General features: G+C 34.9%; 1 protein-coding gene across 6 annotated transcripts in view; it reads right to left on the bottom strand.

Moving 5' to 3' along the window:
* LOC106061710 (kazrin-like) overlaps positions 1-16,780 on the bottom strand; it is a 106,185-nt gene that overhangs the window by 50,795 nt on the left and 38,610 nt on the right. Inside the window, exon 1 of one of the 6 annotated variants that reach the window (XM_056007447.1) lies at positions 14,118-14,141. The exons of 3 other annotated variants lie outside the window; for them this stretch is intronic. Coding sequence is in view for 1 of the 3 variants with exons in the window: in XM_056007443.1 (XP_055863418.1) it covers positions 13,743-13,749 (7 nt within the window). In the remaining 2 variants the exon portion in view is untranslated. Of the gene's footprint in view, positions 1-5,168; positions 5,447-13,742; positions 13,766-14,117; positions 14,142-16,780 lie in introns of those variants that run through there. 2 more of the 6 variants (XM_056007443.1, XM_056007446.1) reach the window with 2 other exon arrangements.

Here is a 16,780-nt window from a genome sequence, read left to right as displayed (position 1 = left end):
AAACTGGGCCATAATATTTTAAAGAGACCGATTATTGCAAAAACAAAATACTAACGGCAAAGAAAAAAGACTGACTGACTGACTGACTGACTGACTGACTCTCCAGACAAATCTAACAAAGAAAATTGCTGAGAGCAAAAAATTTTCAGCCCTCCGTTAACAATTTAAACAAAAAAGTAATTTAAAAAAAAGGAAGAGAACAAAAAAATGAAATGATGGGCAGACGTCACGGAATGGGGTTTTGATTTAATAAAATGTTTAATGTGGAGATATGAGTTGACAGGTTTCTTATGATGCACCAACAGTTTGGAAAAAAGAAAGATTGAACAGTCCTAAGACCCTTAAATCGAGTTAATATCCCCAATTTGAGGAAGCTCTTTCTTTCTCGTCTATTGTTTATATATTTTTTGCCTTTAGCTTTGAAAGTTTAAGAAAATATTGTATTATTATGTCATTACTAGAATGTTCTAGACATATACGGTTAAATTCTTAGAAGTGCAGCTAAACTTTGGCAATCCGAGGTTTTCGGTAATCCGATACTCCCCCGGTTACGAAACTGTCGTACTATCAAGAGTCAACTATGTTACATAATAATTTTTTTAACAAGCACAAGGCCGGTCTTCATTGAAACCTGAACATCAGAACTAGAGTGCTTCCTCAAGTCTACATTCTATCCACTTTGCTGTGTATGAGAATAGAAGATTGTATACTCATCTATTGTTTGTTTCAAACTTACACTAAAGCGGCGATATAAAGGGTACTAATTCAGCTTATACCACCACTTCAATCAAATACAATTTTTTTCCCTTGTTCAAGATACCAAACAAAATAATTACCAATAAATGTGTAATTTTTGAAATTGTTTTGTTACGTAAAAGAAATAAGTGTGCGAAATTTTAACTTGATCCGAGATTGGATGTGGGAGAAATAAGGTGTACACACTTTTTACCAGACAGACAGAGTGAGTTGATACAAGCTTTGTAAATATAAAATAAATACACAATCGTGCAATATCACTATGCTTTATCAGCTACAATAAGTTCATGGCTTTACTTTCAATTTAGTTTTACTCTGAACTTAATGATTTCCGCCAGAGCTTCGTGCTACAAGCTGGACTAGAGATCACACAAGCTGGAACATGTTGGATACAGCTCCTACAAGGTCGATTAGTCCAGATGGCTTGCAGCTGGTGTAATTAAGTGTCTGCTGTAAGTTCCAAATAGAGTGACTACCACATAATGGTTGTAGCTAAGATTTTTTCTTTACGAAAGATATGTTTTAGTTTAGAGAATAGTAAAACCTTTTAAATAATTGTTTAGTACATTTTCTGTAATAATTGTAAATATTAAAGAAATAAACCGTTACAAAAGTCCGAATAACTACATTTTGTATATTCATCGTTACTAAATCATTTAAACCCATAGGCCATCAAAGAGTACACATATTGTTTTCTATAGAAACATTTTAAAAACAAACCACAATTCCTATTCTCAAATTTAAATTTATTAAACCACACAAATCTACCACATAAACTTTACCTCGCATTCATCATACACACTTGGTTGTGAGGGAAGTACTCTGGACTTTCATCAGTAGTGTCCCTAATTCTCACCCTGCAGGCTCCCATCCCTTGCTGTTCTGCAAAAGGTTTGGACTAGGTGGTTTTGATCACTACTGACGAAATGCCTGAGAGTTTTAAAACAATACCTCCCCCTAACGCTGTTCTAACCCCCCCCCCCTCCCCAAATATTCTCCGCTCAGGTAGCCAACAACCTCAAAAGTAGTGCGAAATTGAAGTTGGGGACACCACACTTTAAGGCTTGTATCGCGAGAGTCTGAATGTTTGCTGTTGCCGGTCGTTGACTTGTAGAACCAAACTTGCTGGTAGATAGCTAAACCGCTGTAGGCGTATTGTATCTTAACTTGTCCAACCTGAAATAACTTGCTGAGCTTCTTTGGTGAACCATATTACTTTTATTACTATATAGACAAAAATAGACACTACTATATAGACAAATAGACAAAAACAATAGTCGTTTCACGACTGAAGGAGGCCAATGATGAGACAGAAATCAACTTGTGAGACTTTAATAACAATAATAATAAGACTTGTCTTCAAGTCCGGTATTTTAAAACAAAATCTAACTCACTACTCTAAAACGTCTTTCCAGTCTCATGTTCTGGAGTAGTCTCCCCTAACTAAGACCAAATGACGACAATGCCACCTATCTTGCATCATTCAGAACCAATCGTTAACTTCTTCCTACCGTCACCATAGAAACACACACACTCTCCATAACAATATTAACATGCCATCGAGTAAGTATATGCCGTCGGCAAAGCCAACTGGAGATGGTTGCTGACCACGTGTACGGTCGTGTGGTATGCACCTCGGACTGCCATCTGCTAGATTATTTTTTTTTTAAATAACTTATACAGCATGCGCAGTGGGTACTGGTCCATGTTTCCTTGCTGCCATTAGGCGCTCAGCAGACACACTCTTCCGTTTCCCTTCGTTAGGTGACCAAGCCATAGCCAAACGGTTTTGGCCGTCTCAGCCACTCATCCAACAGCTTCAGGCTAGGGGATACTCTTCATTTGGGAAGGAATATTTGAAACAAGTCACAGTTTTACACTTTGAGAAACATTGTTCAGACCTCGCTTCGTTGACCTCATTTACTTCTCAAGTAATTAGCGTCAGATTATAGCCCTGTTAAAATAAATCGTTAATAAGTGTTTAAAATGGCTAATTTACCCCCTCCCTCGTTAACGGAAACTGTTAAAAAGTTTTTTTCACGGTTGATTAGTCTTCAGCGTTGCTTGAAATCTTTTCTTGGAAGTCTCCCTTTGATAGTTTCAAGTCAAGGGAAACTACTCATGAAATTGACTAATGTTAAAAATATTTCCTGGATAATCCTTTCTGTGGAAATCAACAAAGCTATAAAACTACACTTTAAACAAATATAAACAAAGATTTTCAAAGTATAGAGACAATATATAGTCCTAATCTATTATGAAAAATATATTAAGAACAAACAAAATTAATTTCGAAGTCATAAGTTTAATCTATGTACAGAGCCAGTGACACAGGATTCAGGGTCTTTATCAAAGTCATTTGCACTTATAGTCAGAGAGCAATATTTGTATTGGGACAATAGGTGGACAGCAACAAAAGGTTTCCTAAGGCTTTAAAATGAGTAGAGCCCCCACTTTACGATATTGTACATTTACATGGGCTAGAGAGGAGAGATAAGAGGTACAATGAGGATGGTAAGAAATATAAAATCGTCTATTCCTTCCAATTGGATCGGTTGATTGAGAAAAATGGCGCGAAGTTTTTAGAGTGTTAGCTGTGGGGTTCCAACGACTTCAACTTCTTCAAGTACCTTTTCCATTTGCTTAGAACACAGGAAAACGATGGCCTGAGGTTCACATGAAAATGATTTATTTAATTTATAGTACCTCCAACTAAAAAATAAAAACTGATGAAAGTAAAACTATGCGTCTCGCACACCTATAATTAATTGGGGTGTTGTGAAGAATTTCACTATCATAGACTTTGGTAAGAATGTATATATGTTTAACTTTTTGGATGGTCCCTTGGAGGAAGCAAAGATTTTATCATCCTATCCCAAACCTTCCACTGGACGCCAGGATTTACGGCGGGCAGGGTTCGAACCCGGTTCCATCAAGACGGTAAAAGTTTGAGAAATACTGCAGTATAAAAACATCAACAAAGGTTATGAGACGTTGAACTAGAAAAGAGGAACTCAAGAAAGAGAACTCAATATATTCTCTAATAAAATTAGATGTTTCGTAAAATACTGAGTTACTTCTCTTTGATTTCATATACGATACACCTACAAATTATAGTCTCAATAATATTATTATTCTTTTAAATTAAAGAGTTTCACACATTCGGATATATTGTTGTTGTTTTTTTTTGTTTTTTTTTTCATCAAGTCAAGTTCTAAAAATAAAAAATATAAACTACTGAAGACGCAACACGAAGTCCGAGAGAATGACAGAGAGAGTGGATTCTATTTTCAGCTCTGCACATTAGGTAATCTAATCCCGTGGCTCAACTTACACACACTCTCTCTTCTCCTGGAATGTAGCGCTGACTTCAACTTATTCTACGGGAGCAAGGTTTTAACGCTGAACAGCCTTGACAGGGGCGTGTAAAACATTTTTTTTTTAAATGCAAGTTGGTTACCACAAGTGAAAAGAATCCAGATGTATGCCAACTTCTTCTACCGGTTCAACTATTATTTTAATAAGAAATATCCAAAGAGACCTGTGAATGGCTATTTACAGCCTATATATAAGAAGAAAGTTACCCGTGCAATAAGAGTCTATATGTATGTGTACGAGTATGTATACATGACTGTGTTAAGAATACCGGACGCCTGCAGACCCAAAAGAGGACAGAAAAGAGGACACAGCCATAAAAAGGAGGATAAAAGAAAAGAGACAAAAGAAATTTCTAATCTAGTCTAACAATTTAAAAAATTGTGTGATCTTAATGTCATGTAAATAATCTCCAGATGAAATGCTGATGAAACCAAATACCATTCACACCAATGCCTGAGTTACCTAACCGTGTATACATGACAGCACATCATTTCTAAGTTTGTGTGCCTTCAACCAGAAAGCCTTGAATTCGATTCCATGATAGAAATGCCATTGCAATAAACAACAGAGTAAAAGCCGGACATCTTCACACTTTAGGTCAATCTCTGCAGGATGGAGGATGAGACCTAAAATGGAGGACGTCCTCCTTTTGCCGGACGTCAGATAACCAAATGATAACCTTAGATAACCTTAGTTGTGTTTGCTAATTAGCAGTCGTACAGTATTTACATACACATTACCGAGTCTCTTACAGATAAAAATACCATTCCCAAAAGAGACCTTAATCAAGACCGTTCGTTTTAGGAGGCTTAAACACTGACCTGCAACGTCACAACCAGTGGTCAGTTTAAGTTTAGACCAATAGCTCGTTGCCACGTCTTACCTGTGACCTGTGACAAGGCAACGAGCTATTAGACTCGCCTCAATTGGATCATTAAAGAGCCCTTTGCAATCTCCATTACCTGTATAACAAGTTAATGAACCTCAACATGCCATGGATACAGTATATAATTTGTAATACATTAGCTACTCACCTTAAGTGCAAGAAAGTACTTTTTTATTTTTTATTCACATAATCGTTACAGACAAAAACGATATTTGTATAGTCCAACAGAAACTTGTGTCATTTCATTACACCGTGAGACTGTGAGACTAACATACAATCCATTTTAATTTGTATTTCTTGAGTGGAATACATTGATATTTATTTCAAGAAACGCTTTAGCTTTGACACACACACATACACACTCTTCACTATCAAAGAGGGTTTGGGTTGTAAATGGTTAATTGTGGTCTACTTAGAGCTAACCATGACTGCACACAAAATACTCTTTCATATGTGAGCAAGTGGTGAACGTGGGAGGGGTGGAGAGGGCGGGGGCCACGTTCAGATTCACGTGAGTTAAGCAAGGGCAGTAACCTACATCACCTTTCTTTCTCTGGTTTTATGCTTCATTAATGTAGCATTATCTTCCCCTTATCTGTTGAGTTTTATTTAGTGAGAAAAAGTTTACATTTTAAAAGACGAAGCGGAAAGAAAGGAAACAAAAAAAAAAAAAAGGAAGTAAGGTCTATTTTTAATTTCTGATAAATTTTGTCGTACACAAATATTTTCTCGCCTTATTTAAGGAGAGTAAGTTCGTTAATCAAAACGAATAAAAAAAAAGAAATGAAAAATTATTACATAACAGAATTATGTCTGCTTTTGACGATCCAAATATGCCTTCAACAAAGAGAAAGAGAGAGAGAGAGAGAATGAGAGTAAGTGAGAGAAGTGGGAGGAGAGGAGGGAATGAGAGAGAGACTGACGTCGAAAGAGATAGACGACAATAAAGGGAAGACAGCAGAGAAAGAAGAATGGGAATCAAAAAGAGAATCAGAGAGAAAGACTGTGAGAGACAGAATGAGGCAGAGAGAGAGAGAGACAACAAGAGACAGAAGGAGAAAGAGACAGTGCGAGACAGAATGAAACAGAGAGAGAGAGAGAGAGACAGTGAGACAGAATGAAACAGAAAGAGAGAGAGAGACAGTGAGACAGAATGAAACAGAGAGAGAGAGAGAGACAGTGAGACAGAATGAAACAGAGAGAAAGAGAGAGAGACAGTGAGACAGAATGAAACAGAGAGAGAGAGAGAGAGAGAGAGACAGTGAAACAGAATGAGACAGAGAAAGACAACGAGAGACAGGAGAGACAGTGCGAGACAAAGAGACAGGAGGAGAGAGAGATGAAGCAAAGAAAGATAATTATATAGAGATAGATCAACGATGTCTTCCCTTTTATTTAAATGTGAATGTTTCCTCGTGTACTACATACATCTTACGTCATACCGTATCCATGTCATACACATCATACATCTAAGTCATCATACACGTCAAAGTCATTATAAAGCATAGTCATTATGCATCACCAACATCATGCATCATACACATCATACATCACTGATATCATACTGTTCATTCACACCATACATCAAAGTCATCATAAATCATAACATCATGCATCGCCATCATACATCATACACATCATACATCACAAATATTACAGTTCCAAGACACCGTACACATTATACACCACCCACATCGTTCACATCATGTATCATAAATATAAAACATCTTCGTCAGCATACATCATAAACATCATTCATAATGCACATTTATACCATGCATTATTATAGACTTTCATGTTATTGTATTATAATGAACAAACGAACAAAATAACTCAGCAAGGTCCATAAATAGCCCGCGGGTCACAGATTCATATACACGTCCTTATGCTTTCCCATTACAGTACTTTAACTACTTCGTTTTCTGACTTAACGGCTTGAAACCATTTCGCATTTTAAGTTCTTTTTTTTTTTCCATTTCTAATCTTGACAAATTTTTTTCATCTTCCCGACTATCACGTGTCCTCTATGGCTACGAGAGTTACCAGCCCCTGATAGTCGGACTATAAACAAGATAAGAAGTTATCTGCCAGTTAGCTTATGAAGATACTTTGGTTGCTCACTGCGAGTCAGAACGATAAAGCGATAGATACCCAGCGTTTCTATATATGCTCGTTTTGATTTGTATCCCATAATACACCCAGAGGTGAATAATATGGACAGAACGCGGTATCGGCCATGTTTGAGGTTAAGACACCAGGTTTGATATAAAAGTTTGTATTAATATCCTATAATTTCATTCGCAAAGAAAATTTTCAAAATAATATCCAAATACATAATTGCTGTAAGGAATTTTTATTGGGTTATATTGAATTAAAGTTTAATTTCAACTATTCTGGATAAGCATCCACGAATTATTTTTTTTACAGAAACTTTAAAAATAAACTATCGTAGGGCCTACTAATACTGCCACATATTTATCTTCACTGTCCTGATATGTGCGGGAAGATAGTTGTAGTCTCGACTGCTGTAAAGTTCCAATATTTGTGTGACCTCTTTGCTACGTTCTAACTGTGTGGTAGAATTCAAAAACTTTGTTGGGCTTTTGTTAGCAAATAAAGAAAAAAATACAGACGCAAAATAAAGCAGTGAGATTCATAACAAACTAATATTCACATTTGACTAGAGTAACACCTTTAGTAGAATAACTAAATTTAGAAAGCCGTCAGGAGAGAAGACTCTAAAGTAAATTAGCAATTATACATAAAACACTTTAAGTACAAAAACAAATTCTAATAAAATAATCTGAAAGACACAAAGATTATGGCACATTCCTCGTTCCATATGCTAGGACAAATTAGTACAAATGCTCCTTCTTCCCTAGTGCTATTAAAGCATGGAATGGGTTGCCTGATCCAGCCAGTAAAACCAATGACTTTGCAGAAATTAAGTCACTGGTTAACATGCATGACTGAATGCATAACGCGTAGGACGTAATCATCTTCTTTTTTTAAAGTAACGTCTGTATTATGTAAGACGAAGAAATATAAAACAGACCTATTGCACATTGAAAATAAAGAAAAAGTACACACACACACAAACAAACACACACGCACACACACACAACACACACACACACACATTTAGTAGCTAGATCTAACTGTTCCGACAACAGAAGCACTAGCAAGATTAACTTATACAATTATAGTTCGTCCGAAATCGTCATAAAGCGTGCTAATTGTTATTTTGAGAAAACGTTACATAATAATTTGATCTATGTCCCACTCTTGGCCCTAGCTCCAGAAATAGAAAATTCTCTAAATAGCTTTTTTTTTTCTAAATGGTAGGTTTTAGATTTAAAAAAAAAAAATCACAGCATGAGTTTAAGAAAGAAAAACTTTTAGATAAATGGCGGTTCTGACGTCACCTGTATCTTCTGCTTGTCTCAACCAATCAGGAAAGATATCTTGCCAAATGCTTAAAAGTCAGATTACATAGGATTTAGGAGTTTTGGAAACAATCCAGAGAACACAGGTTTATATGTAATTAAATAGCCAGCAACTAATTTTATTTATTTTGGTAGTAAATCTAATCTGGTAGTCTATCTCAATAGTTAAGTCAGGAGTCTAGTCAGCAGTCAAGTCAATAACATTATACTACGAAAGATATGAATGATTATTTAACTCTGTGAAAACAAAATGTGTGTTGATTTCTTAATGTTTATGTTATGGTGGAGAGCAAATGCGCAACAACAGTAGCTATGTTACCAACGTATTTATAAAAATGAAAGGGCCAGTCGCAATTTATTTCATACGCTACATTTTAGTCCCTACTGCTTTGTATCGAATGGGCTCGTATGTCTTGGGTTTAAAATGATATGTGCGACATTTTGCCCACGGCATAGAGAAAAGCAACTGATGGCCTCAGAAAGAGACTGCCGGACAGCTCTCATATAGGTCACGTGACACAAAGAAAAGTCCTTGCAGAAGGCAGTCGCAGCAGACGATAAGAAAACTTCAATAGACCTCTGGCAGACAACAGCTTTGTCAAAAAAAAAAAAAGGCAGGTCTCACCAGGGTCTGCGTGATCTTGTGAAATGTTGCAATCATTTTTCAATTTTCAAAATTAAAAAAATAATGCTTTATTAATATATATAATAAAAGAAGAAATTAAACTGTTAACCAGTGTAAATCATTGAGACAAATGATTTGGGGCGGGGTTAAACATTAAAACTGAATTATTTTTTTTTTACAAAGATGACAGAGTTAAACAAATGCAATTCAAAGTGAAAAAGTATGGACAGCAAAACTTGTCCAGAGAACCAATTAGTTCTTTGTTTCTCAGGTTTTTTTTTTTTTTTATTTTTTAAAATATTTTTTACTAATGACAGACATATCTTTGTCTCATATCTTTGTCTTTTTGGCAGAATCTTTTAAAACATTTATTAGCGATACAATTGACTTAGATTATGCATTACGAAACTGGAACAGACACAAAATAGAGCAGTGAGATTCATAACCAACAAATATTCACATTTGACTAAAGTAGCACCTTTAGTAAAATCACTAAATTTAGAAAGCCTTGAGGAGAGAAGACTCAAAAGTAAAGTGGCATTGATACATAAAACACTGAACCATAATCTCCAAATACAAAAACAAAACCTAATAAAATACTCAGAAAGACACAAAGATAAAGGCACATTCCTCGTCCCATATGCTAGGACAAATTTGTACAAATACTTCTTCTTCCCTAGTGCTATTAGAGCAAGGAATGGGTTGACTGAGCCAACCAGGAAAATAAGGGACTTGGCAGAATTTAAGTCAGTGGTTAACATGCATGACTAAATGCATGACGCGTAGGACGTAATCATCTTTTTTTTTAAGTAACGTCTGTATTATATAAGATAAGATAAGAATGCTGTCCAGGTGTCTTTATAAAAAAAAGATAGATGCTATAAAAAATCAAGTTTATTGGCTTCATAGATACTAACGAGAAAATACATTTCTATTTGAGCTCATTAGAAGTTCATGTAACTGAACTCAAGTACTATATTACAAAACACTGGGGGATGAGTCATGGTCGCTTTAAGACTCAATGGATTAACTAAACTTTCTATTTAATATCAGTCAGCAAAACATACAATTTAATTTTTTTTTTTTACAGGGAGATTAGTAATATAATACAGTAGATCCTATGTAGATATTTTCTACAAGATCTTCGCTCGCTATACCTCTTATGTGCAAAAATTATTGCTTTTTCTTTTTAATAAAAACAAATATTGCTATAATTTTATTGCTGGACATAAATTTAATTAAGAAATTAAGGTAGTAAAACATTTCGCTGATATTTTCTTTTTAAGTTCTACAATTATTACTACATTTTTAACGGCCCCTGTAATAAAAAAAAGCCGCTGTTAGGCTTGTGCAAAATGTCCGTCTGTCCGTCTGTCAAAATCAGATCTCGAAAACTAGAAGAAAAATGAAAAATATTTTTTCACCATGCGATGCGGCTTGAAAAGTTTAGGTGCAACGGCTACTTTTGTTTTTTTAAATACAAACCGTTTAGCTTATAAAATTAATTATGCAAGCGATTTTTTCATTAAAAAAATACACCAATTCTAAAACAATTACATAAATGTAAGGGAAGTTATGTTACACATGTTAACAAAGAAAAACAATTGTTTGTGTATTTTAGGTACCACTAAGTCAAATATATTTATAGAATGTACAAGAAATGTTCAAAACAGATATAAATATTAGTTAGAGGTGTTTCTTCTGGTCAATTGTCTACTAAAATTAAAAGAAAACATTTATGTTTGTTTTTAAAGGCTAAGAATGCACTTTGCATGTAAATATTACGCACATTTTTTAAAATGGACTTTTTATGCAGCGACTTTCGTTCAGTAGCAGCCATGATTTAGACTATATAATAATCTATAATTTCAATTTCTAGACTTACAGTGTAGATTTTTATTCCCAAATGTCTAGATCAATAGTGCAATGTTATAAAATAATAAAACTAATCTACTATTTTTACATTTAATATTGCATTCAGTCTATTAATAGATTATCTAGGCTTTTTTTAATACAAATCTTATCTAAATTACATCTACATTATCCCAAATTTATATTTTAGATCACAGCAATGCCTGGTCGTGCAGTTAGCGCGCAGGGCTGATTATCTCATCGGTCCCGGTTTCATACCCTTCTCGATGCCATCCCCCGTCGTATAGCGGGAGATTTAGATAAGGAAGTAAATTATCTTTAACTTTGAAGGAACATCCAAAACATGTAAAACATTTTCAGTAAAAAAAATAATGTTTTTACACCGCTAAATAAATCTTTGAAACATCATTACTTTTGACAATCAAAACAAAATCATGTCTTGAATATTTCTTGCGAATAGGTGGATCCTATAGGGATCCGACTCCGACGGGGGCCGCCTCTGAGTTTGTGTGACAACACAAACTCTCTTTGTAATCTTGTTTTGTATTATTTGTAATAAACTAGTGTTTGAAATTCTTCTTGGATTTGAAAAACTAAAATTCTGGGCATTATATTGTAACCCATTGCATATTTCTTTTTATCGCAACGAGCAACTTTTTTTTATTTTCTAGGGAAGTGAATACAGCCAACTTTAACGTAACCACAGGTTTTAGTTTAAAACAACATTTAAAAAAAAGATTCTTTAAAAAAAATATCGCCTTGATTTGTATCCATTCGTTTCAGGGCGGACACATGTTTCTGCTGATAATCCTATGAATCTATTCGTCAGCATTAGTGTTGATATATAGTTCCCTCCCTTTCCACAGTGGTTCCTTGCGTGTTCGAGACCGACAGACAAAGATTTCTAAGAGATGCTACTATCTATGAATTATAGTTTCTTAAAGATGAAGTTTTTTTCAAAGTAAAAAGTAAAGTACGGTACCCCTTTCAGACCTTGCGATCTATGGGGCAGACGGTATAAAGGTAAATGAGGGTGTCATGTGACCAGTTCAACGATCAAACGCCTTTGCTTTTCCCCAACCTATTTCAAGTACCCATTAGAAATGGGTGGACTCAGAGACACCATCAAGCCCTCATTAAAAATCCCAGTCTTAACCAGGATTCGAACCTGAGAGACCCCTCGGTTTGGAAGCCAATCGTTTTACCAATCTGACACCGCGCCTTCAACAAACATGAATTTAATTTCAGCGGCATCAGAGATTTTCCTTTAAAGCAATTATCAAAGACCAACACGACGTTTGCAAAATGATGAGTTCAATCGGCGCTTGAGAATTGATAAGCAATAGCCCTACTATAGACTGTCTGGTCATGTGCTGCACGCTTTCGTCTGTGTTCATTGTCAACATTTAGCGCACAGAAAACACGGGCTGTGAACGCGACATAAAAGTGACGTAATTTAAATTAAGGTTTACTTACATTGATTGAAATAGAAACAGTTGACTTATGACCTTCTTGGTGTAACCATCCCTTGAAACGGACAATGCCTCAGACTGGATTCACTATTGATGATTCATTAAATAGATAAACTGGATATTGTTCTTCTGTTAAATCTTTTCAATTGTTTCGCACTGCGTTGTAAATCTAGAAAGAGCTCGTGGATAATACTAACACCCGTACAGTAAACCGCAAGAGGTGAAACGTAATTTGTAATTGATCTCAAGTACCTGTTAGTCATTACTCTCATGCAACCAAGCATCACGTTTTAAACTGAACAGCATCAAATCCTAACATATTACATCTGTTAACCTAGAGACTTAACTTTGGCTCCTTCATCGCTCTGCGTTCATCTTCGTGGCACATGATCTGGCTATCAAACACAACTGGTAGGGCATGAGAGAGATAGCAGAGCATTTGAAGGGCAATCAGGTTTAAAAGAGCTGAATTCAACAATGAAGAATTTTGGAATTACCAAACAAGATAAATCGGGGATAGAATCAGCGGGCGTGGGTAAAACTAGTTTTATATACAGTTTAAAACAAGATCAGGAGTTAGCATTCGCGTAGTTATTAATTGTATAATGTCCAGAACTTTCAATTTAGTCACTGTGTTGTGAACTTGTCTAGTTAGAGAGTATGTTAGGTTTGTAGATAAATCTATTGTGTATTGTTTTTTAGCGACGGTAAAAGTAGTGACGCAGTAAGACAGACTAATGACATAGCAGAATAGGCGAACAAGAGGAACACTATGGCGGTAGCTTAGAAGAATGTTGATTAGTATTAGAGATACATAAGTAGCGAGGGGATACGATCTCCCAGTTATGAATAAATGTATCATTTACAGCAGTAGAGTCTTGATCAAGTTAAAATTGTGTTAAATATATGTTCACATGAATTTAGAAAGTGTATACCAGTGTTATTTTAAAGAAAAACAACATATTTTAAACAATAAAGGTAAGCTATAAAAGTGAGTTTCATAAATACCACCGCTTAATAAAAATATTATGTGCACAATTTTATCTAAGTAGATTTGTAACAGTGTCATTATTTGAGAACCACTTCATATTTTTATAGGATATAACTATTCTTATACCAGTGGCACTAAGAACCTCTGGTTAAAGAAAAAGAAAATTACAGAAATTAGACCTCTATTAGTAATATTGAGAACCACTGTTTCAAAATTTATCAAATCTAAGATTCTAACACCTATATGAAACATTACGAAATGCTCCTTCTAAAGCAAACACTCAAATACAAGATACATTTCTATCAGCGTCACTCACCCAGCATGTATTTGTTTACATACACTAACCCAAACCTTCAAAACCTTTTCTCGACACATCTAACACAAACATGAGCGAACTGTTAAAAACCAGATAACTTCATCGAACTGACACGACTCTGCAAAGATTACAGTAATCCTCATACTCTAAAAACCAGAGAATATTCGCAATGAAATTTAGCTAAAAAAATATTTGAAAACAAAATGTGTAGCATAAAACTTAAATAGTGTGCAAGATTAAATAACCTGTCACTAATACTGACTACACAGGTGAAAATATTTTCTCTATAACTTACAAGGAAACCTTTAAGGAAATAAATATAATATCTAACTGTAGAAAAAATATTGCAGATAAAATCAGACCTTACCCACTTACCAAAAAAACTACGGGGTTTTTAAGCGTCGAAAAAAGACTCCTTTCACCGTTAAAAAATATTTCCAAAGTCTGAGGCAAGAATCAGAGATGGAGATACAGATGATGGATAGATACTGAGTGCAGCCTCCATATTATCTGTTACGTCATCCAGCAATATTTTTTTTGTATGTTTCTATTTTCATCCAGAGACTCTGGTCAAATTACCGTTAACAGAGTGATAAGCAGCAACGTCCAATTCAGACTGTTAAACTAATATGCACTGAAGCTTTAGAGTGAGTCAGAGTGTTTCTACAGCTGAATGTTAAGGCTTACAAGTGGAATGCAAGGTTGATGTTGAATAGCAAAGAATTATAATACAGTAATAATGTACTAGTGCCAATAGTATCAATAATATTCAAATTTAAGGTGGAAAACATTAGTAAAGAAATTAAATGCACACACTAAAGCAAGGTTAAATTTACAAATTGATGGCTATCGTGGCATTAATTAGATCGGCATTATTTTAATAGGTCGCATAAATTTTATCAGATCAGATTAGGTTTATCATATCAAATTAGGTTTACTGGGGTTGTTTGAGGTTTACCAGTCAGATTTGTTCTTCGCCGTTAGTCGTAAGACGACTATGAGTCATATCATACAGCATTTCCTTAAGTAGCTAAAGACTTAGCTATAGACTTAGCTATAAGCCCGCATGTATCCCATGTGAAAGATGAAAGATGTGAAAGAGTCTTGGAGGAGCTATTTCTTCGTTCGGCTTTTTATTTGTTGAGATCATTTCTACTTCCACACTGAGTGCGGTCTAGAGCAGTTTCTTCCCTGGCTTTTACATCTACGCAGATCTGCCTTATGGAATCTTAGTCAGATTAGGTTTGTCCTATCAGGTAGGCTTAACATGAAAAGTTAGGTGTATCAGGTCAGGTTTGGTGTATCAGGTCAGGTTTGGTGTATCAGTCCTTTTAAGTGTAACGTAACATGCATGTAACTAAATTGCAGATTTAAGTTCGTGATTCATCATAGATTTTTTATTACTTTTGTAAATGCTATATAAAAGTGACTTATAGAAACATAAAAAAAAAATGAATTTAAATTTCCATCAGATCTATTAAAGGAACTAGAGTGGAAAATAGATGAAACATGTGTAACGGTAGCCATGTAAGAGTCGACCTATTGCCAGTACGTGTTGTCTGTAATCTCCCACTAAGTAGTCTGCTATCACTCGCTCAAGAGTCCTGGATAGGTCAGTGAGATACATAAGCGGAAACAAATTAACGGGCCCACTGACTAGATAAGACCTCCAAGAGTTTAAGAGAGACTCGGTGTCTATGTGCAGGTGGGCAAGGACAGCGGCACGCTTGCGCACATACGCACACATACACAATGGTTTAACAGTGTTGCCCGACATTTTCCGGCCTGAAAGTCATTGAAGTTACTGTGTCTATAAAACCAAGTCTCTGTGACTTCATTATACACTATTAGCAGAATAACACCGCGTTACCAACCGGGAATTATATCTTATAAAATACAGACGTTACTTCAAAAAACAAGATGATTACGTCCTACGCGTGTTCCTATATCAAATGTGAATATTCGTTCGTTATGAATCTCACTGCTCTATTTTGTGTCTGTTCCAGTTTCTTAATGTTTTCTTGAGTTGAGGGGTCCCAAACAGAGGATGCATATTCCATTACTGGCCAAACCAAGGTTAACAAACATTTTAGTTTTATGTTCTTATTTGATTTATAGAAATTTCTTTTAATGCTTTGTTTGATTTTTTGATAGGTTCATCAATATGAGGATTCCATGATAGTTTTCTATTTATTATAACACCTAGGTATTTTGAGTTTTTAGTGTGTGTTACTGGATTACCATGAATAAGATAAGTGGTATAGATTAGTTTAAGTTTTTTTTGTTACTTTTGATAACTGACATTTTTTCTGTGTGGAAAGACATGCTCCAATTTGATTCCCATTTCTATAATTCGTCTAATTCTCTTAATAAAATATCTGTGTCTTGTGTTGTTTTTCATTGTTCTAAGTAGTATGCAATCGTCTGCAAATAATCTGACTTTTGTTCCTGAACTAATGTAATTTGGTAAATCATTTATGTAAATTAAAAATAATAGTGGACCTAAGACTGTTCCTTGAGGTACACCTGAGTTTACTGTTAATGGTGTTGATTTAGAGCCATGTATTATTACAGTTTGTTCTCTCCCTATCAGAAAATCCTGAATAAATTGATGTAATGTACCATCAATGCCAGAATATTTTAATTTTTTTTAAGCAAGCTATGGTGGTGAACTTTGTAAAATGCCTTAGAAAAATCTAATAAAGTAGCATCAATTTGTTCATTATTATCTAACTCTAAAACTTTTGTAAATCATCAATAAATAATATTAGTTCAGTTTCACATGATCTTTATTTCCTAAAGTCATAATAGTATGGAGGAATGACATTTTGTTTGTCTAACGGGTTTATGACACTGTTACCTATTATGTGTTCTAGGATTTTACATGGGATGCTGGTTAAATACTAGTCTGTAGTTTCTTGGATCAGATTTTTCTTTTTTTTAACAATTTTACTTGAAATTTGACAGTTGATGTATATCTTAGAAAACGAATTTTACTAGCTAATAGGCCACACAGGGAAAATCTGTTTTGTTCGTTA

Source organism: Biomphalaria glabrata, chromosome 13, assembly GCF_947242115.1.
Source record: "Biomphalaria glabrata chromosome 13, xgBioGlab47.1, whole genome shotgun sequence".
Classification (NCBI taxonomy): Eukaryota; Metazoa; Mollusca; class Gastropoda; family Planorbidae; genus Biomphalaria; species Biomphalaria glabrata.
This window is presented reverse-complemented; position numbering and strand designations above follow the sequence as displayed.